This window comes from Gopherus evgoodei, unplaced genomic scaffold (genome assembly GCF_007399415.2).
Source record: "Gopherus evgoodei ecotype Sinaloan lineage unplaced genomic scaffold, rGopEvg1_v1.p scaffold_31_arrow_ctg1, whole genome shotgun sequence".
Lineage (NCBI taxonomy): Eukaryota > Metazoa > Chordata > Testudines > Testudinidae > Gopherus > Gopherus evgoodei.
The window spans coordinates 4,082,673-4,104,221 of record NW_022059983.1 but is presented as its reverse complement, the minus strand read 5'-3'; the positions used below and the strand labels follow the sequence as shown (position 1 = coordinate 4,104,221).

General features: G+C 50.1%; 1 protein-coding gene across 1 annotated transcript; it reads left to right on the top strand.

Moving 5' to 3' along the window:
* The first annotated feature begins 11,299 nt into the window (after positions 1-11,299).
* Positions 11,300-19,017, top strand: LOC115640550 (cationic trypsin-like). The gene is made up of 4 exons (XM_030543402.1): positions 11,300-11,899; positions 12,697-12,950; positions 13,878-14,014; positions 18,715-19,017. Exons 1-4 carry the CDS (start codon positions 11,796-11,798, stop codon positions 18,865-18,867), a joined length of 648 nt encoding a protein of 215 aa, XP_030399262.1. The 5' UTR covers positions 11,300-11,795; the 3' UTR covers positions 18,868-19,017.
* The last annotated feature ends 2,532 nt before the right edge of the window (positions 19,018-21,549 follow it).

Here is a 21,549-nt window from a genome sequence, read left to right as displayed (position 1 = left end):
ATGAAGGGACTCGATCAAGGTCACACCATGGCAGGGCTGGGAAGAGAACCAAGGAAGGCTGTGTCCGAGCCTACTGCCCTTACCTTCAGCACCACGCTACGGAAAGAATTACCTTACTTCCTGACAGCACAGCCGGTTCCAGATCTGGGTTAAAAAATTTCCTTAACAGCCTAAGTCCTATCTTCCAAAGTGATTTAGAGCCAGATTGGAAAAGGGGTTTAGGTGCTTAATTCACGGCAAGTTCAGGCTCCTGGGTCAGTTTGGTGCGTTGGGAAAAGGGGAACTAAGTCCTGAAAGGCCTCAGCTGGTAGGTCGTCAGCGAGGATAAGTGAGGGCACCCTGAGTTGGTAATTAAATCTGCCCCCTTTGTCTGTGGGGGGCTGGTGGGAAATTTTCCAAACAAACCCATTCTTTCCATCAGAAAAATCCCATTTCCACCCTTTGAATGCAACTGTGTTTAGAAAAGAAAAATGGAAAGAAAGAAAAAAGCAGTTAGATGGGATTGAAAGGGAACACTTTGCTCTTTCATTTTCAAGTGACCTTTCCTAGACTCATAGACTTTAAGGTCAGAAGGGACCATTATGATCATCTAGTCTGACCTCCTGCACAATGCAGGCCACACAATCGCACCCACCCACTCCTGTAACAACCCCCTGACCTATGTCTGAGTTATTGAAGTTCTCAAATTGTGGTTTGAAGACCTCGAGCTGCAGAGAATCCTCCAGCAAGTGACCAGTGCCCCACGCTGCAGAGGAAGGCAAAAACCCTCCAGGGCCTCTGCCAATCTGCCCTGGAGGAAAATTCCTTCCCGACCCCAAGTATGGCAATCAGCTAAACCCTTAGCATGTGGGCAAGACTCACCAACTAGCATCCAGGGAAGAATTCTCTGTAGTAACTCAGATCTCAACCCATCTAACATCCCAGAATCAAGCTGATTTTCGATTCAGCTATAAATAAGGCTAAGATTTTGTCACAGATATTTTTAGTAAAAGTCACAGACAGGACTCAGGCAATAAAAAATAGATCACGGAAGCCCAAGCCTCGCTGCCCGGGGCTGACAGCTGGAGTCCACCATGCAGGACAGAAGTTGCAGAAGTCACATAAAATCACAGCAGCCGTGACTGGCTCATAGCTGTAACCATCGACGATCATGCACTTTAAACTAAGGGTGGAAGTCAGAATCTGAGTGGAACTTTTCAATTTTTATCGTGGCAAAACCGAACTGAATATCAGCATTTCCGTGGGGGAATCAGAAGAAAAATTTCTCCGTAGTGAGCTAGAATGTTCCAGCCAAACCAAATTGAAATTTAGTGTTTCTGAAGGGAGTTTTCCTGTTCTTGCTCCAAATCAGAATGAAAACAGACCGGGATTTGTCATGGATTGGGCAGTGTGGCTTTTGGCCGGCTCTAATCAGGATCTCATTTTTTGGAATATTTTAACCCAGATCTTGAATCAGCTGCCGCCTAGAGTACTCAGCTACCTCCTTGCAGTAGATGGGATGTTGAACCCAGTGCTCCTGGTCTAGGAAAGGATGAGGTGTGTGTCAATGGATGAGGCTGAGGAACAAGAATAGACACTATTGCATATTACCCTGGCCTTGATGCATTGCTCACTAGAGTGCGTGGGCATCTGATCTCACTCAGGTGTGATTCAGTCCCTCGTCTGTTGTTTCCCCGCACAGATAACAGCAACATAAAGGATGTCTGTGGAGCAGCTGGTGGGCGTATTTCTGCTTCCCCATCCTGGGCCCTAATTTAAACTGGCCCCTCCCGATCATTACGAGAGCTGCCCTGAGGGAGTTCTGTATCATTCTTGTGACATCGCGCTGAGATGTGTCACTTGTGATGACATTCCCGGTGCCCTGCCACTGCTGAGCTAAGGTGTTATGTATCAGGTCAAACTCAGGTCAGCTCCCTGCTCACTGAGCAATTGTCCCAGGCTCCCTGCAGACCCAGACAGTGTTACTGAGCCAGGTACATTGGAGGCAGCTCTCCTCTCTTAGTGATGGGTTCAGGCTCTCTGCAGATTCAGGCAGCGTCACTGTGTCAGTTACGCTCAGAGCAGCTCCCCCTTCTCGGAGCAGTGGGCTCAGGCTCTATACTCCCAGGGGGGTAAGGGGCCCTTGCTACAGTGTAAGCCCCCTGGGAGTGGACAGGGCCTGGGTGAGGGGTGGGGTCATAGTGAGGAGATGGAGCTTTTTCCAGCAGAAGGAGTTGTTGCTTGCAGTCCTGCATCCAGCCCATATCTGATGGTTGAGCTAGTGTGGTGCTTTTAGAAAGAGATGTCCATTTTCCAAGTGATGGCGAATCCACCCTGTCCCTAAGGAAGTTGTCCAACTAGTTAATTGGATGACTTTGGGGTAGTTCTTTCCCTGCTTTGTGCCTTAGTTTCCCCATCTGTACAATGGGGATAATGACACAGCACTCCTTTGTAAAGCAGTTGGAGATCTACTCATGAACAACTAGGTATTATTACTAAGGACTCCTCTAGGGTCAGGTTCCTTAGGTTGATGGGGAAGTCCACGCCTGGCTGGCCTGGCCTTGACATGAGCAGAATGGACCCAGAGTTAGGGCTAGGATGGAAGTGTTTCTCCTATCTTGTGAGAATTTGCAAGATTGCAACATTTTCCCCCCAAACTGGGCCAAAATATCAAATTTTCAACATGCTTTTCAAACAAACATTGGAAACAATTTCAGCTCGGGTCAATGGAAAAGTTTTGCGGTGATTGTTTTGAAGCATTTCGATTTTCAACTGTTTTTCATGGATTTAGCTTTGTCTGTTTGTTTTCCAGCTAAACTAAATCCAAGTCTGAAAGGTAAAACTGTCGGGAGCCGAAAAACCCAACACTTTTCGTTCAGAAAACTGTCAAACCAGACAATTTGGTCTCTCAAAATCAGGAGGTTTGTCCCCAATCTCACTTTTAATGAACCAGTGGGTTGTTTTGTTTTTTTTCTGTTGCAAAACTATGCTGAAAAAATCCCTCTCCACCTGCCCCTTCTGTACCTCCTTCTGCGCCTGGCCGGTCCCCATGGCTTGTAGAATCAGAGAAGGAAGAGCATGTGACTTCTTACTTCTGGGAAGGATTAAGGATGAAGACTGACACACCCTGTCACTAGCGGCGGCTTCCTGCTGCCTCAAGCAGGACTGGAATAAAAGCCGGTGATGGGTGGGGAAAGAGGGAACTGAGATCGGAGCTGGTTCTTTGGAAGCTGCCTTGCCGGCTGTTGACTGCCCCGGAGAGATTAACTCGTGGGGAAGGGCAGAACACAATTATCCGCCCTGCTCCTGCTCCCTGGGCCAATCCACCCTATAGGCACAGCTCCTGGAGGCGTTGGGAGGTTCCCACCTGGAGATCTTGACATTGTGTGATCCTCAGATTTGAGGGCAGATTGACAGACCAGATCTCTCTTGGCCAGCCAGGAAGTCTCATTATAAAGCTACGCTGCGCCTGTCTCTGTCCACAGATCGCACGAGGCTGCGGACGCCAGAGCTGCAGGTAATTCGCAGGCCCAGCCCGCCTGGTTCTCTTCTCTTTGGCTCTGCGGCATGGGGGCCTCTTTCTGACCTGTCAGGGCGCGTTGGAACCATGATCAGGAATGACATGTGTGATCTCGACACAAAGGTTGTTGATTATGTGGTTTTGGCGGGAGCGTTTTGATTATGACGTGTGATCTCGACACACAGGTTGTTGATTATGTGGTTTTGTCTGGGTTTTTGTTCAGTGGTGCCACTCACTTACCGGTGTCAGATTCTGACCCTCTGGCATGAGCGCTGGGGCCGAATCGGAGTGACTCCACTGGCGTCAGTGCGGCCTATTCCCCCTCACTCACCTGGTGTAAATCTGGAGTGACTCCACTCACGTCAATAGGGCCAATTCCCCTCTCGCTCACCCAGTGTAAATCTGGAGTGACTCCACTGGTGTCAATGGGGCCAATTCCCGCTTGATGATCTGGTGTGAATCAGGAGTGACTCCATTGGTGTCAATGGGGCCAGGTCCTCCTCTGCTCACCCTGGTGTAAATCAGGAGTGACTCCACTGGCATCAGTGGGGCCAATTCCCCTCTCGCTCATCTGATGTAAATCAGGAGCGACTCCATTGGTGTCAATGGGGCCAAGTCCTCCCCTGCTCGCCCTGGTGTAAATCAGGAGTGACTCCACTGGTGTTTACGCCCACGAAGAGCGCGTGCAGCCCATTGGCGCCATGCGTGCAGTCAGGCCTCGGGATGGAGGACGCCACCGCATGGCCTGGCCTGAATCCAACCACCTCTTGGCCCGTGATTCACCGCGTCCAACCTGCCTGCGGGCCCCATGGCCCAAGCACCTTTCTCTGCCGGGGTGCGATGGGGGCCCTGCCCTACTGGTTGACCAGACCTACAGCGTCCCTCACACTCTTTTCCCATTGGTCAGTGCTGAGATGCTCTGGCGAGAACCAATCAAAGCACAAGATTCCTTGAGGGTGGCAGGCCTGCAAGGGTGATGGGCAGGGCTCAGGGCGGGGAGTGTCTTATGGGCCAATTCCCCAGTAATGATTCCTTTCCTCCCCCCCAGCCCCTTGGCACACAGGGGCCTTCCTGGAGCCAGCAGCCCCCACCGGAATGGAGCAGCTGGGCATCGCATTGCTGTTGGTGACTGCAGGTGAGTGTGTGTGTGTGTGTGTGTGTGTGTCACCCCCTACTGGAGGAGATGAGCCCTGCTCTGCTGGGGTGTGTGTGTCTGCACACTTGTGTGTTTCTGGCTGTGTGCGTGTGAGCGTTTGTCTCTGAGTGCATGTGCTTGGGTGCAATTGTGTGTGTGTGTGTGCGCGCGCGCAAACCTGTGTTTGTCTGTGTTTCCTTGTGAGAGCATAGGTGGATGATTGTGTGTGTGTGTGTGTGTGTGTGTGTGTGTGTGTGTGTGTGTGTGTGTGTGTGTGGTAAGCGGTGAGTACGTGCGTGTGCGTGATTGCGTTTATCTGTGAGCATGTGTAAGTGTGAGCAAATGACTGTGTGTTTATCCACAAGTATTGTGCAAAGAAGACTGAGTGCCTGCCTGCATGGCTGGGCGTTCCATATTCTATTGGTGCGCTGGTGTTTATCTGCGGAGGTGTGGGGCTGTGTGCACATTGAATCACAGCAATGACGTGCTGGATGGGACCTCGAGAGGTCAGCGGGTCCATCCCCGCACACTGTGGCAGGAACAAGTAAATGTAGACCATCCCTGGCAGGTGTTTGCCCAACCTGTTCTTTAAAACCTCCAGTGACGGGTCTTGGAAGTCGATTCCAGAGCTGAGAAAGCAGCTTCCAAATATCTACCCTCCATCTCCTTTGATACAGATGTAGCTGTTTCCTTCTCATTCTCGGCTGACACAGAGAACAGTCGATTCCCGTCCTCTTTAGAACAGCCCTTACCGTATTTGCAGAATGCAGAGGTGCATGGTTGTGTTTGAATGCACGTGTGTGAATATGCGAGCATGGACGTGTGGGGGGTAGGGTTGCCAGCTGTCTGGTTTTTGACCAGAATGCCCAGTTGAAAAGGGACCCTGGCAGCTCCGGTTAGCACAGCTGACCAGGCCTTTAAAAGTCTGGTCAATGGCACAGTGGGGTTACAGCAGACTCCCTGCCTGCCGTGTCTCTGCGCAGCTCCTGAAAGTAATGGCATGTTCCCCCGCTCCTGTTCCTTCACATAGGACAGCCAGGGGGCTACACATGTTGCCTCCACCCCAAGTGCCAGCTCTGCAGCCCACATTGTCCGGGAATCATGGCCAATGGGAGCTGCAGGGGTGGCGTCTGCGGATGGGGCAGTGCGCAGAGCCGCCTGGCCGCTCCTCCATGTAGGAGCCAGAGAGAGGACATGCCAGGGACCCCCTGGGGGGACAAGTGGGGCAATTTTCCCCAGACCCCAGGCCCCACAGTGCCCCCCACAATAATATAGTGTTCTATAGTATTGCAACTTTTTTATAGAAGGGGCCCCCAAAATTTCTTTACCCCCAGACCACCTGAATCCTCTGGGTGGCCTTGGGACATGCCACTGCTTCCAGGAGCTGCTTGAGCTAAGTGCTGCTGGAAGCCTGCACCCCTGACCCTTCTCCCGTGCCCCAACCCTCTGCCCCAGCCCTGATCCCCCTCCCACTCTCTGAACCCCTCGGTCTCAGCCCAGAGCCCCCTCCTGCACCCCAACCCCTCATCCCCAGCCCCACCTAAGTATACACCCCCAGTTGGAGCCCTCACCCCCTCATATACTCCAACCCTCTTCCCCAGCCCTGATCCCTCTCCCACCCTCTGAACCCCTTGGTCCAAACCCAGAGCCCCTTCCTGCACCCCAAAACTCTCATCCCCAGCCCTACCCCATAGTCTGCACCCCCAGCCAGAACCCTCCCCCCTGCTCCTGCACCTCAACCCCCTGCCCCCGCCTGGTGAAAATGAGCAACTGAGTGAGGGTGGGGAGAGCGAGCGACAGAGGGAGGGGGGATGGAGTGGGGGGGGCCTCAGAAGGAGCGGTGCTTTGGAGAAGGGGTGGGGCAGGGGTGTTTGGTTTTGTGCGAGTAGAATGTTGGCAACCCTAGTGCGTGGGAGGGTGTATTTCTTAGTATCATCTGCAGGCTTGCGTGTGCACCCAGGTGGGGGTGTTTTCAAGGCCAGATGGGACCAGTGTGATAATCTAGTTGGCCTCCTGCATCACGCAGGCCTGAAAATGGCACCCCTAGGCTGATGTTTTTGTAAAAGGCCCCGTCTTGATGTCGAAGTTGTCAGTGATGAAGAATCCTCGGGCAGTGGGTCCAGGGATGAATTGTTCCCGCTGATCAGAGTGTACGCTGATTTCTGGTCTGTGTGCGCGGTTTTGTGAGAGACGGGGTGGGAATGGCTTTGCACTTTAAGCAGGTGCCTGTGAAGCAAATAAGGAGTCCCCCCTTCGAGACAATTTTAATGGCTAACGATCGATTGCAAACAGGAGCCAGGAAGGATGGCCCAGTGGTTAGCGCACAGGCCTGGGATCGGGGGGACATGGCTTCAATTCTGCCCCCATCAGCTGTTTGTGGGGGGGGGGGTAGCATTGCAGGCTGCTCCCTTTTCCCAGATCTTCCTCCCCGTCCTCCTCCCTCTGCGCCCCCTGCCCGGGGCCCCCTCAGCTCACCCCTCCCACTTCTCCACTCTTTGCCCCTGGTTCCCCATCCTTGCTCCAACTCCTGATGGGGGCGAGGGACTTTGCACAGCAGCACCCGTGTCCTTCCGCCCAGCTCCAGCCTGGGCCAGAGTAGTTAGCAGCCACGCTGTCCCTCCAAGTCCTGGGAGCATCGGGCAGCTTAACGCTAGTGAGGGAAATGCCCCTTCCAACCGCAGCTGCTGTCCCCTGAAGTGTGCAGGCATTGGGGGCCAGGGGGGCCTTAACACTGCACCCCCACCTTTACTCATCCCCCACCGCTATAAGGGGAGAGGGTCAGGAGCTATTGCATCACCAGGACTCACAAGTTTTCTTTAGCTGAAAGACTTTGCAAAAAGAGGGATGTGCCCGGCTTTCCCCTCAAAAGGCAAAGAGGTCATGTATTTTGTGAGGGAGGCCATGGAAAATTCAGTCCTCTACCCCATCTGCTCCTTGCCATTGAATATTTAATAACTTTCAGGAGAGAGAGGAGGAAGTGGAGAAGAGGTGGGGGCAGGGCCTTGGGAAAGGGGGTGGAATTGGGGCATACCCCTCTCCAGCCCCCTGCTGTGAACTGCTTAGGGCAGGGGGCTGGGAGCACCCCCACAACCTCAGCCCACTTCCCCAGCCCTGCCCCCTGAACCCCCCTCACAAACTCCCAGCCTCCTGCCCTGACTCCTGCACCACCCCCATGACCCCAACCCTGACTCCTACACCTCCACACATACCCAGGCCCCCCACCCCACACCCTATGCCCTGACTCCTGCACCCCCCCCACATCCCCACCCTGAGAACCAAGTAGGAGCTCCTGTACCCCCCCCCCGCCACATACCCACCTGCACCCCTCACACCAAATAGGAGCTGCTCCAGGTAAGCACTCCACACCCCAACCTCCTGCCTCAACCCTGAGCCCCCCTCCCTCATTCTAGCTTCTGGCCAGACCCCAACCCCCAGCCTGCTCCTGCACCCTAACTTTCTCCTAGACTCTGCACTCCCACCCTCAGCTCGGTGCAGAGAGAGGCGAAGAGAATGGGCTAGAACCAGGGAGACGGTAGGCACCCACTCTATGTGAGCAGGGGTGAGGGGGGATCCTGTTTACCCCCTCCCCAGCCCTGCTGTGCTTGCAGTTTACTCCCGGCCTCTCCCTTGCTCCAACGACCAACCCTAGCTTCCTCCCCACTGTGTTTTTGCCCCCAGCCCCTGCCTTGCTTCAGTCAGCAGGGACTAATCCTCCCCCTATGCCCCACTGTGCTCATCTCACCCTAGCCCTCCCTCACTCCAGCTGGGGACCAATCCTTCTCCCCACCCCCCATGCACAGCTGTCAGGATGGATAAAAATCAATTACTTTAAAAAAATCAGAATTTTTTAATTTAAATAGTTTTTCCCCTCAAAAATCCAATCTAAAGATAGTTTTAATTAAGGTACATTATATCATGGAATAGGGATTATACATTCTGATTCTATAGTATGAGACAATATAGTCATGTAATGGTTAAGAAAAGTTTTGTAAATGAGTTCTAACAGTTCATGGCTTGTTATGCAGACAAAACTACACAGGGGCAAGGCAAAGATGCCACATTTATTATGATAACAATTTGATCTATAACCACTAGCTAATACCTTAATACTTACACACACACACACACCAGATGTTCTGCAGCTTCCGTATAGTTACCAGTCCTGAACGTAGCTTGAGTTCGTGGGTTAAGTTTGCAGCTTGGGATCGTAGCGTGTGGCAGCTAACTGGCCAGGAAAGCCACGCACAAGGAAGGGCTGGGTCTGTCTTCCCATGTAGGCAGCAGAACGTTACCCTTCCAAGTCTTCCATCTCACCCATTCTTTTTGTAGGCTTTAGTTAGAATCCAGAGTCTGTAGGTCTTGCTGTGTCACGCTGCCTCTGGGTTTGGTGACTGATCACCCGTCAATTGCAGATGTGACTTTCAGCTTGGCTTTGATCTTCTTTCTGTTGTCCCTTTGTTCTTTTCTTCTTAGGGTAAACTCTTCTAACTTTGCGGCAAAAAGTTCTGTGGCATCTTTGGGCTGGTCTACACTGGAGGCAGGGGATCGATCTAAGATACGCAACTTCAGCTACGTGAATAGCGTAGCTGAAGTCGAAGTATCTTAGATCAATTTACCTCGGATCCTCACGGCATGGGATCGACGTCCGCGGCTCCCCCGTCGACTCTGCTACCGCCACTCGCTCTGGTGGAGTTCCGGAGTCGACGGGAGCGCGTTCGGGGATTGATATATCGCGTCTCATCTAGACGCGCTATATCGATCGCTTCCCGCTGATACGGCGGGTAGTCGGGACGTACCCTTATAGACTAACAAACGTATTGGAGCATGAGCTTTCATGGGTGAATCCCCACTTCATCGGATGTGCTCTTCTCTACTTTGTTAGGGCTCTTTTCTGCATCTTCAGCCGTTGGTGTTTGAACTCTGTTTCATCAGGATGGGCTGGTGCTGGAGGTTGATTCCATCATCCATCCATATCTCATTCACACATCTAAACTAGACTAATACGATTACAGCAGGGTTTGCAAAAATGAAGGTTGCCGCAAGCTTTTACAAAATGGAGTAAGCGTTGTAAAATGGAGTTTGAATTACAATATGGCAAACAGTGAACAGAAGTTACAATACTGAAACAGCGCAAGTCTCTGTGATTTAAGCAGGAATTGGATTGACAGTGAAACTTACAAAAGCAACTGGCTGAACAGCTATGGGTCTTAAAAAGCATCTTAATTGTTAAATAGCCAGTTATTGGGGTAACCAGCTTTCTGAATGAATGTTGTTTCATTCATAACACTTTACTTATGAAGTTACATTAATAAACTGAACAATTGAAAACAATTTCATTCATCAATTCCACAGGCTTAGGGATCCATTCTTATGGGGTTCCACAGACTTCTGTATAGATGATTTAGGTTAATTTTTCTATCTACTCAATGGGACTCAGTGCTCAGTCTAGAAGATACCATCAGAGACACTTAGTTTTGCAGTTCTCAAACTGTGGATTTGTGTCTCCAGAGGTAACATGCTTGTTAAAAGCAAAAATGTTTTTAAATAAATGAATAATGTATTGAGGTGAGAAATAACAGACCTCAACTCTATTGTCCCTCTGCAAATGTATGTACGCAGGGTCAATCCCTGATCTCTCTTTAAAAGTGAAAAGTTTCAAAAAGTTCAATGAACAGAAGATTGTTGGGGGCAGCATAGATCTGGACAAGGAGAAGTCTGGAGATAAATATGAGAAGTGAGGGACATTTTTTTGTTGTTAAAATATTATGTTTGCTGTTGAAGGGGAAAAGTCCAGAATATTTAACGTTATTATTTTAGTTAAATAAAACAATTAAATATCTGCCTGGTGATGTTCTCCTCCTCTCACAACCTGGCAAGAAAATCCTCCAAATATTAATGATTTACCTCTCGAACTGGAGATAGTTCACTTCCCAATGACTTCATAAATATCTGCTTCAATTACCTTTGGTAAATGAAATAACCAAACACTCATTCATTTTCTGATATAGCTGTAAAACCAGGGGCGGCTCCAGGCACCCACACGCCAAGCGCATGCCTGGGGCAGCAAGCTACGGGGGGCGCTTTGCCAGTCACCGCAAGGACGGCAGGCAGGTTGCCTTTGGCGGCATGCCTGCAGAGGGTCCGCTGGTCCCGCGGCTTCGGCGGACCTCCCGCAGGCGTGCCGCCGAATCCACAGGACCGGGGACCTCCAGCAGGCAAGCCACCGAAGGCAGCCTGCCTTCCATGCTTGGGGCGGCAAAATACCTGGAGCCGCCCCTGTGTAAAACTCATCTGAAAAGTTTTCAAAATAAATCACGGTTTAAAAATGTATAGTGTGTATCTTCTAAAAATGAAGCCTACATCTATCTCTGAGTTGAGAAGGCTATGTTTTAAGGTTATCACAGCCAACAAGAATGGACTTTTATGTAGAAACCCATGATTAAATTTTGTCTTCCTGACTTGTGATTTAAATCATGATTTAAATCAAATCCACCCTGCCCGCTGTGCTCTTGCCCCCGGCCTCTTCATTCCCCGGGCGGGGGAGGGAGGGCACAAATATGTCTGGCGCTGGGCCCACAAAAAGTTAATCTGGCCCTGCTCTGAGGAATGTGTGTTTTTGCAATATCAGCTCTGTGCTTGCCAAATTCTGGGCGCAGGGCCTGCCTCTTTCTCACAACCTGACTTTGTTTCATGTCAGCAAAGTCTTGACTACTTTAGTTCAGGCCTCAGGCCTTATACCAGGCCTCTGATACAGGGACTTATGTTTCTGGCCCTCTTCTTACTACATCCTCTAGTGTACAAAGAGGACAATAGCAGTGGTGGGGAGGGTCACTGCACTAAAGGGGTGAGGCGCCCAGAGGCTGCAGTGATGGTTGGGTCGGAGACAGAAATGCCGGGGGACTGAGCTGGCTAACGGCGAGGGCATGGTTTGGTGGAGTCTTCTAATTTCCACTGGCTGCATCTGGGGCGGATTTGAATCAGACACTGAAGCAAAAGGAGGAAGGAGCTGGGGGACCCTGATCCGAGCTGGGGCTAAGCAGGGTAGCGCTGCAGCATCACAGAGCTTCTCCTCCCTCGCCAGTTGTGAACCTTTCTGCTTGCCTCCCAGTGAGCAGCCAGAATAACCGGATCGTCGGCGGTGCCCCCTGCACACCCCACTCCATGCCCTGGCAGGCCGCACTCTTTATGGGCTCCCAGCTCAACTGTGGAGGGACCCTGATTGACAGGAACTGGGTGGTCACCGCGGCCCACTGCCACGTCCAATGGTGAGTGTGGGTTTGTGGGAGGCGTCGGGCGAGGTGGAGAGGGTCTGTGTGTAGGGGAGAGGGTCTGTGTGTAGCTGGGTGGGTGTGTGATTGTGAGTGGGTGTGACGGTGCGGTTGTGCATGTGTTGGGAATGGAATGTCAGATTGTGAATGGGTGTGAGAGTGCAGTTGTGCATATGTGTGTGCGTGTGTTGGGTAGGGCATGTGTGATTGTGAGTGGGTCTGAGAGTGCGGTTGTGCATGTTGTGAAGGGAGGGGGTGTGTGATTGTGAGAGTGTGCTTGAGGATTTGTGAATGTTTTGGAATGGGCATGTGTGATTATGAGTGTGAGAGTGCAATTGTGCATGTGTGTATTTTGAGTAGTGTGTGATTGGGAGTTAGTGTGAGAGTGAAATTGTGCATTTGAGTGTTTGGGGAGAGCATGTGTAAATTTTGGGGGGAAGAGTGTATACATGATTGTGTATATGTGCGTTTGTAAAAGGATGTTTCTGTGCCCATGGGATTGTGCCTGTGTTTGACCACATAGCCACACCTAGCGATTTCTGCATCCAGCCCATATCTGATGGTTGAGCTAGCGCAACCTTAACTCCACTCCCTTGTGTGTGTACCCTTAACTCCACTTTCAGAGATTCACGGATTACATAGATTCATGTTTTACCCATCCAGCTTGAGCTCCTATATAGCCCAGGCCAAGGAACCTCCCCCACGGATTCCAGCCCAACAAGCAGTGCCCAGTGTCCACCATGGACTAGGTTTCCCACCCCACACTTTTCTGACATGCATCTGTTTCTCTGCAGCTCCATCAGCGTGCGCCTGGGAGAGCACAACATCAGGCATCTGGATTGGACAGAGCAGCTGCGACTCTCAGAGAAAACGATCCTCCACCCCGGCTATAACTCTGCCAGCAAGGACAACGACATCATGCTCATCAAATTGCTCACCCCGGCTAACTTGAACAAAAATGTCCAGCCCCTGGAGCTACCTACGAGTTGCCCCTCACCCAAGGAGGAATGTGTGGTGTCCGGATGGGGAACAACAAAAAGCCCTCAATGTACGGTAACACCAATGTTGCGGGGTGGTCTTAGCTTCAAGGGGGAAGGAGCCAGCAGGTCGGAAAAACAAGAAAAAGATACATTACTAGCCTTCTGAACAGCCCCCTAAAATTTCTTCTTCTTTCTTGCCACATCCCTATTTGCCTCAGCAACTTCTGTGGCCGTTTCCCCTGAAAACGTTCCCAGGAATGTATTTATTTTGTTGTTTTCTTTCAGCAATTGAGCATTCCTGAGGTTCCATTTAGAGCCGTTGGGAAATTTGCCATCGAAATTGTATCTCTCCCCCCCACCCAGGGTAAAATTGGGTGGCTGATCAGCTGAAAATGTCCATGGCATGGGGCTGCTTCCTGGGAAAAGTTTGATTTGTGGTTGAAAAAAGGAACGCTGAAAAACTTTTGCCAAAAACATTTTCGTTGGAAATTGGAGAAGACTTTGGCCATTAATGAAAGTTTTTGGCTAAAAATGAAACCAGATTTTGGCCAGAACCTGAAGGGAGTTTTGTTGGTGAAAAGCTGTAGATTTTGAGGGATGAAAAAGGAAAATTTTTGGCAAAAAAACAGAAAAAAATTCAGAGATTGTGTATTTCTTTGAGAAAAAGATGAAATCCCCCCCTCCATTTTCCAACTATCAATAGTTTGATTTACGAAAGGTTTATCTAAGGTTAATGTGTGAATAAGAGACCCTACTACACTGGGCTGTGTCCAATGACCTCGGCCCGGGATCTCACACTACGTCACTGAGGCTGTGTCCAATGACCCCGGCCCGGGATCTAACCCTAAGTCACTGGGGCTGTGTCCAATGACCCCGGCCCTGGATCTCACCCTACGTTACTGGGGCTGTGTCCCTTGACTCTGGCCCTGGATCTAACTCTAAGACTTTCTCCCACTGACAAAATATCCATTGTGTTGTGTTGTCATTTTTTGTAGTGTACTTTCCACCTGTTCTCCACTGTGGCAAGGTGTCCATTTTCTCCCAGGAACAGTGCCGCAGTATCTACCCTCGCTACTACACCGAGAACATGCTGTGTGCTGGGGTGCTGGAAGGGGGAATAGACTCGTGCCAGGTGAGGGGATGGCACAGCTGAGGGCGGGATTTGGGAGCTGGCTTTGTGGTCCTACTGCCTTGGGGGCAGCTGGTGCAGGGATGGGACCAAGAGAGGGAAGAGGGAATGGGTGGAAGGTGAGACCAACTCGGATGCACTCTTGAGTGGTTTTCTGTAGAGGTGTAGCTTTCCAGGCCAGAACAGACCAGTCTGCCCACCTAGGGTGCCCTGCTGCAGAGCCCAGGCTAGAAAACCTCCCCAGGGATTCCTGCATTCAGCCCATATTGGCAGGTCTAGCTAGAGCATCCGTAATTCCACCTCGTTGTGTGATTGCTCTTAACTCTGCCCAGTTCCGAGTTCTGATGGATGATTAGATCAACTAGCAGGGGCACCCAGAGTGGGGGGCAAGTGAGGCAATTTGCCCCAGCCCTGGGCCCTGCAGGGGCCCCAACGAGAGTTTTTCGGGGCCACTGGAGCGGGGTCCTTCACTCGCTCCGGGGGCCCCAGAAAACTCTCGTGAGGCTCAGGCCCCCAGAGCTTCTTCCGCTCCGGGTCTTCGGCGGCAATTCAGCGGCGGGGGGTCCTTCCGCTCCGGGACCTGCCTCCGAAGTGCCCTGAAGTCCCACAGTGGGGGGTCCTTCTGCTCCGGGACCCACTGTCGACATGCCCCGAAGACCCGTGGCAGGGAGTCCTTCCGTCCCAGAAATCCTCTGGGCGGCCTTGTCAACTAGGGTGGAAAATTTCACCCATATACTCCTGTATCAACCCAAATTTGATGTACACAGTTGCTTAGAGCTACACTGAGATGTGTGTTGTTTGCGTGAGCACCGTTTACTATGCAATCCAGATGGCTCTGAAGAATTGACCTGTTCTCTGCTGTCTGGTTATTGACCCTCTCCGGGATCACATTTTTCCAGCCCAAGAGGGTTAGAAAGCTACTTTATTTTTTAAATCAGAGCTGAAATTCTCCTACACTCACCAGGGCAATAATGGATTTTTCAGGTCTCTGGACATTCCAGAAAATCAGGAAAAAAAAGTCATTCTTGCTCCAACCACATATGAAAATTTTCATAATTTTTGGTCAATCAAAAAGTCCGAAAAAATAGCTTTGGGTCGAGGGGAAGGTTTCATTTCAACAACATCAAAATATTTCCTTTCAGTTGTGACCCTTTGTAACTAGGGTTAGATTTAAAAGGAAATTGTGAAGAGCAACGTCATTGCGAGCCGGAAAATGGCCAGGTTTGGTTTCCAAATTGGCCAGACGACACATTTTGATGTTTCAGAAATGTTGGGTCAGTTTCTGTCCGTCTGAAACAAATTGGATGAAATCAAGGTGAAGTCACAGAATGGGTCCGTGTCACCAAACCGCCACTTTTCACCGAAAGAAAGCTTTGTGTGAAAAAATTTTTAGCTCTCCTAGCATAGTCATAAAGTCATAGAGTTCCCGGCTAGATGAGATCACCAGCCCATTTAGCCTCCTGTATATCACAGGCCATCAGCACTGAAGCCAACGACCAAAATTAAACGAAATTATTACAGCGAGGATCCCATGACCAGGGCTGGCTCCAGTTTTTTTGCTGCCCCAAGTGATGAAAAAAAAAAAAAAAGATAAAGCCACAATCGGCGGCACTTCGGCGGCAGCTCTCCCGCGCCGCTTCATTCTTCGGTGGCAATTCAGTGGATGGTCCTTCCCTCCGAGAGGGACTGAGAGACTCGCTGCCTAATTGCGGCTGAAGATCCAGACATGCCGCCCCCCTCCATTGACCGGCTCAAGCACCTGCTTCCTGCGCTGGTGCCTGGAGCCGGCCCTGCCAGTGACTCTGGGAGCGGAGGGGTTAAAGAAATCCCTGAACATCCTGAGCCTCACCAGAGTTTGGCAAGTTTGGAGATGAATTCCAAAGTTCTCAGAAACCGGGGACAAAGAGCAGGAGCGAATGAGTGCAATTATAATGGGTGGGACTTGCTTATCTGATTGTTGCAGTAGGATCTGAGTAACTAATGGGCAGACATGTCTTGACAGGGGAGGGTTGGGGTAGCCCGGAGTAACCCCAGTCACAAAAATGATCCCATTGTGGCTGCAAAGACGAGAAGTTCTCTGAAATCTCCCTGTGCTCTGCTTTGGACAAGGGAAAGGGAGCATAAACCTGCCACACCTCTTGTGCCCCTGAGGTGGCTGGGTGGGAGCTTCCTATGACAGCAAAAAGCTGGATCTTCCCATTCTGCCCCCATATCGGCAGCGTGGTCCACACGTTAGAGCAGGGGAGGGAAGGCGCTGGGGATCTGTGCTTCCACTGTCTGTGAATTTAAATAGAAGCGGAACAACCACATTTCCTTCCCCCACCCGTCCCCCAAGCTGGGTTTGAAAATCCCAGCCCTACCTGCTGCGGCAAGTGATTGCTCTGCTATGTGACTCAGTTTCCCCATCTTGGGTATAATACAAATGTTTGCTCCTCCCATGCCTAGAATCAGTGTAGCAAGGAGTCAGGACACCTTTGTTCTGTTCTCAGTTCCTTCTGGGTTACCTTGGCCAAATCACTTCTCCCCACTCTGTGCCTCAGTTTCCCCCTCTGCATAATGGAGAATAAGGGAACAAACACATGCTATGCCCATGCAAGTAGCCATCAAGAGACTTAGACAAAGGTGCTGGCTTAGAAGTCAGGACACTTGGGTTCTTTTGCCACCAGGTGACCTTGGGCAAATCACTTCTCCTCTCTCCTTACCTCAGCCCACCCCCACCCCGTTTGCTTAGACTCCTTTTTTTGTAAAGGGGGGAGGAATTGAACGCCAGGCACCCAGAACCCCAGTTGGCACCTTAACCATTAGACTCTTTTTCCTAGCCGGTTAGTGGCAACCTAAACGAAAGGCGTTTTTGAAAAATGTTGGCCTGTAGTTTTAAAGTGGTAGCAAGAATCCAGTCAACGGGAGGGGCTGGGGATCGTCATAATCAGGAATGAAGCAGACGAAGGAGACAGAGCCACTTCCGAGGATAACGCCATTTCCTTTATTAGAATAGAGCCCCTTGTTCAGCATCAGAAGAAAGTGACTATGCACAGTACAGGTGGACACCAAACGGCTCGCAGCCCCCTCTAGTGGCTGCTGCATGGGCTCCTGGTGGCAGAAAAGAAAGATACTGCCCAAGCTTTTGTTCCCTAGCTGTGCAGTCACTTCGGGGTCTGCTGATGAGGCTCAGAAGAAGCTATTCATGTGTAACCCTGTGCGTTTGCATCACAGCAGGGTGGGGAATTTTGCTCCTGGCCATTGCTGAAAGGTCTCAGGGCTTCTGTTCAGCCACAAAGAGGAATTAAAGTTGCTGATGGGAAAAGCCATTTGGTGGGTCTTACAACACCCAGAACACGTGTTACATACTTTTGAGCGCCACCTATTGGCACCTTTTGCCTTGACGAGCTATTTGCTAGGCCTGGTCGGAAATTTTCCAAAGAAATGGTGAAAGTGGGTTTTCGACTAAACTAAGCTTATGGTGAAAAGTGTCTGCTCTCTACGAAAATTTAATTTTTTTGGCGACAAACCAAATGCCAGAGAAACAAAAATCTGGAAAGGCCACTGTGATGCTTCATAGCAGTTGTAGTTCAGGTAGCATGTCCCTGTTCTCTGTAGGCTGGACTCCTCAGCCAGACAACTTCTCCCATCATGCACCACAACCTAGGATTTCCATGATGCACCATAACCCGTCTCCAAGAGTGGAGATTGTGGTGCATCCTGGGAGGTGTAGTCCGGCTGGGGAGCCTGACCTATAGAGGAGAACATGGGGTATCTGAACTACAATTCCCATGAAGTATCACAGGTTTAAAACAAACAAACACAACTTCTTCACACAACCCGCAGTCAGCCTGTGAAACTTGTTCCCAGGGGATGTTGTGAAGGCCAAAAAATTTACTGGATTCAAAAGAGAGAACTTCTGGAGAAGTTAATGGAAGATAAGCCCATCAGTGGCTATTAGTCAAGATGGTCATGGATGCAACCCCATGCTCTGGGTGTCCCTCAGCCTCTGACTGCCAGAAGATGGGCCTGGACAGCAGGGAATGGATCACTCGATAATTGCCCTGTTCTGTTCATTCCCTCTTAAGCATCTGGCACCAGCCACTGTCAGAAGACAGGATACTGGACTAGATGGGCCATTGACCATTTTTATGTTCTTATGTCCTTTCCAGATGGAACTATAATGGTTTTCAGGCAGTTGGTTCTTTGCCAAATTTTCACAGCCAGCAGATACTTTCCTCCAAAATTTACGTTAGTCGAAGCCCCAATTTTCCATCGAAAAGCGGTTTCTATGGAAAATGTCCCTAGCAAATAGTTCATCAAGGCAAATGGTGCCAATAAGTGGCGCTTAAGGGTATGCAACACTTGCTGGATGTTATAAAACCAGTCAAACGCATTGTGCTACAAAAGACTTCCCCTGCACGTCGCTTCCCATCATTTCCGAGTTGAAATATTTCAGTTGGGGCCAGACTACTTCGATATTTGAATTTTTGATGAAGAAAATCAAGAAGTAGGGTGGAAAACATGGGCAAAAGTGAAATTTGTTATCATTTTCGTTGATTGTTTCTACTGGAAAAGAGCTGCCTTTTCAGGTGTGCTTTGCTCTGTACCCATAGAGCAGAGAACTTTCGTCACGGCATTGTAGATTCGATAATGTTGTTTCTGAGGTGCATTCTTGCCTGTCGTTCTTGGCCGTGATGTAGTGTTGTCTTGTCTCCTTCTAGGGAGATTCCGGGGGACCCCTACTCTGCAACGGGAAACTCCAGGGTATTGTGTCTTGGGGGACCCAGACATGCGCACTGCCCAACAAACCAGGTGTCTATGTCGCCGTCTGTAAATATGTCGACTGGATCCGGGAGACCATAAACAACAACTGATCCTCAGTCCCTCAGGAGACCACGGTATCCCTCCCTCTCCGACCTGCGTTGCCACATAGGGTCCATACGGTGCCATTGCAGGCGCATTAACCGGATTGTCCCTCCTGGCTCTGTGCACAGATGTTAAATAATAAATGCCCTCTGCTGCTGGGAGCGGTTAGTTCATGGATGCACCACATGATTTCATGCTGCCTTCTTAGTGTAGCACCATGCCCTGTAAGTGTAACTCGTCACTTCAGCATCTGGGTGCCTCGCAGTCACCAAGGTCTTTATCCTCACACACCCATTTGAGGCAAAGCAGGGCTATTCTCCCCATTATATAGCTGGGGAAACTGAGGAACGGAGCAGCTAAGTGATTTGTTCATGCTCACACAAAGTCTGTAGCAGAGCAGTGGCTTGAACCCGGGTCGCCAAGACCAAGGTGTGTGCATTAACTTCTAGGCCATCCTGTGCTCTCCTTCCCTGTTAGCTGGTTGGAAAAGTGGGTCGGGTGAGAAATGGAACGTTCCATGAGAAAATGCAGAACTTCCCATCTGGGAAGATTCCAAAGTTTGGGTAAGCAGGAAACAGCTACTTTCTCTTTCCCCGATGGGCAGAAAACGGGACAAAAGTTTGTGAAAGCTCCTTCCCACTTTCTCATTCTTTGGTGCTGGCCAAAGTTGGGAAACAATGTGAGACAGTAGGTTTTCCCCTGCATTTTCTTTCTTTTTTGAACGTTTTCCCACTGGGAAACAGAAATTTCCTGGTGGGAAAATTTCAGAAGGAGGTATTCTCTCCCCTCTCCAGTGTGAAAAATCTGCTGAACACCGAGAGCCATTGACTTTGGATCAGGCACTGAGTGGAGACACATTTGATCCCAGGCTCCCAGCGTGCAAACCCTTTTTGCCATTTCAGAACGGGCCAGTATCTCTGACCCAGCAGTGCTGGGCTCAGCACAGGAACCTGGAGGTGTTGGGCAAATGTAGATTGCATCTTGGAAGATCTAGTCCTGCCAGAAAAAGAAAAAGGAGGCACCTGAAACTACAACTTCCATAATGCACCATGGTGGTTTAGCAAGGGGGGAGACCATGGTGCATCATGGGAGCTGTAGTCAAACCACAGTGCCTGGCCCATAGAGGAAAATGAGGGTACAAGGCACCTGAACTACATTTATTTACTTATTTCCTGTTTGAACTAGGGCAGATCTTTTAGAAAAAAAAATCCCATCTTGACTTAAAAACGGCCAGTGATGGAGAATCCCCTATGGTCCTTGGTACATTTTTTCAATAATCAATTACCCTTCCTGTTAAAAATATAGCATTGTATTTCTAGTCTGCATTTGTCTCCCTTCAACTTCCAGCCATTGGATCTTGTTACATCTTAGCTAGATTGAAGAGGCCTCCTTGATCAAATTTCTACTTAAGGGCAGGGATCACGTCACCCCTTAACCTCCTCTTTGTCGAACTGAATAAACTGAGCTCCTTGTGTGTGTCACTATAACACATGTTTTCGAATCCTTTACTCATTCTGGTGGATCTTCTCTGCCCCTTCTCCAACTGATCATCGGCCTTCTTGAATTACGGATGCCAGAACTGGGTGCAGTATTCCAGCAGCGATCGCATCAGTGCCAAACACAGCATTGCACTCCATGAAAGAGAGAGCATGCGGTTTTCACACCGCTTAAGAAAAGAAACAGGAGAGGCTCATGCAGATCTTTGAGGCTTGTATAATCCTCATTTCCCTTCCGTGCATGAGCCCCTGTATCACCAGCTCGGAACAAGCAAAAATCACGAGCTTGTGTTTAAAAATCATGCGATCTTTACAAAAATAATAAATGCCGGCTCACCAGCTCCAGTGTCCACATTACTGAAGGGAAGTTGGACAACGGCAGAGGGTGCAGAGAAGAGCCACGGAAATGATCCGAGGGTTGTGGAAAAGGCCAGATGTTAGGGCAAACATATTCATAGCTCTTTACAGCAGTAGAGCTTTTTCCCTTCCCCCTCCTCCTTCTTAATAGGCTTAATTATACCCGTAGTGCCTGCCTCTGGTCCCATCCCTTGCAATTTATGGTCATGTTCCATTTTGGAGGGTCTTGAATCTGGGGGCTTTGGCACTACCTCTTTTGTACCCCATGGGAGGGGTAGGGAGTGAGGTTATGTACTGGCCATGGCCACCTTCTCTTTGGCTTGTAGAGTTTCTTATACCCCCCACACACATCGCCTTCACCCCTCCCAGCTGGTTGCTTGACCTTGTCTTGGGAAAGGAGTTATACAGTCGTATAGTAAACTCCCACCACATCCAGCAACACTTTAACACTCTGTCTTATCTTTCCACATTGCATTAAAACACCCTATCTGGCTGCAGGCAAAGGAACACCTGGCATCTTTGTTCCTTGTTCACTATGTCAATAAGGATATAAGGCGCCAAGAATTGCATTTTTAAAACCTCAAAATTCAGACGGTCAGTGGCTCAAAGAGCAGGCTGGATGTTTGCCTAGCAGAGCTGCTCTAGGAGTGATTTGGGGGGCAGGTCTCTGGCCAGGGTTACACAGCAGGTCAGACTAGAAGATCCCAATGCTCCCTTCTGGCCTGGGGAATCTCTGAACACGGATCTTGGCACCTTGACAAACCGAAGTTATTGAGCTCCAGGTGGGGTAACTCGGTGGAATGTATTGGCAAGTGTGCTCTGCAGGAGGCCTGATTA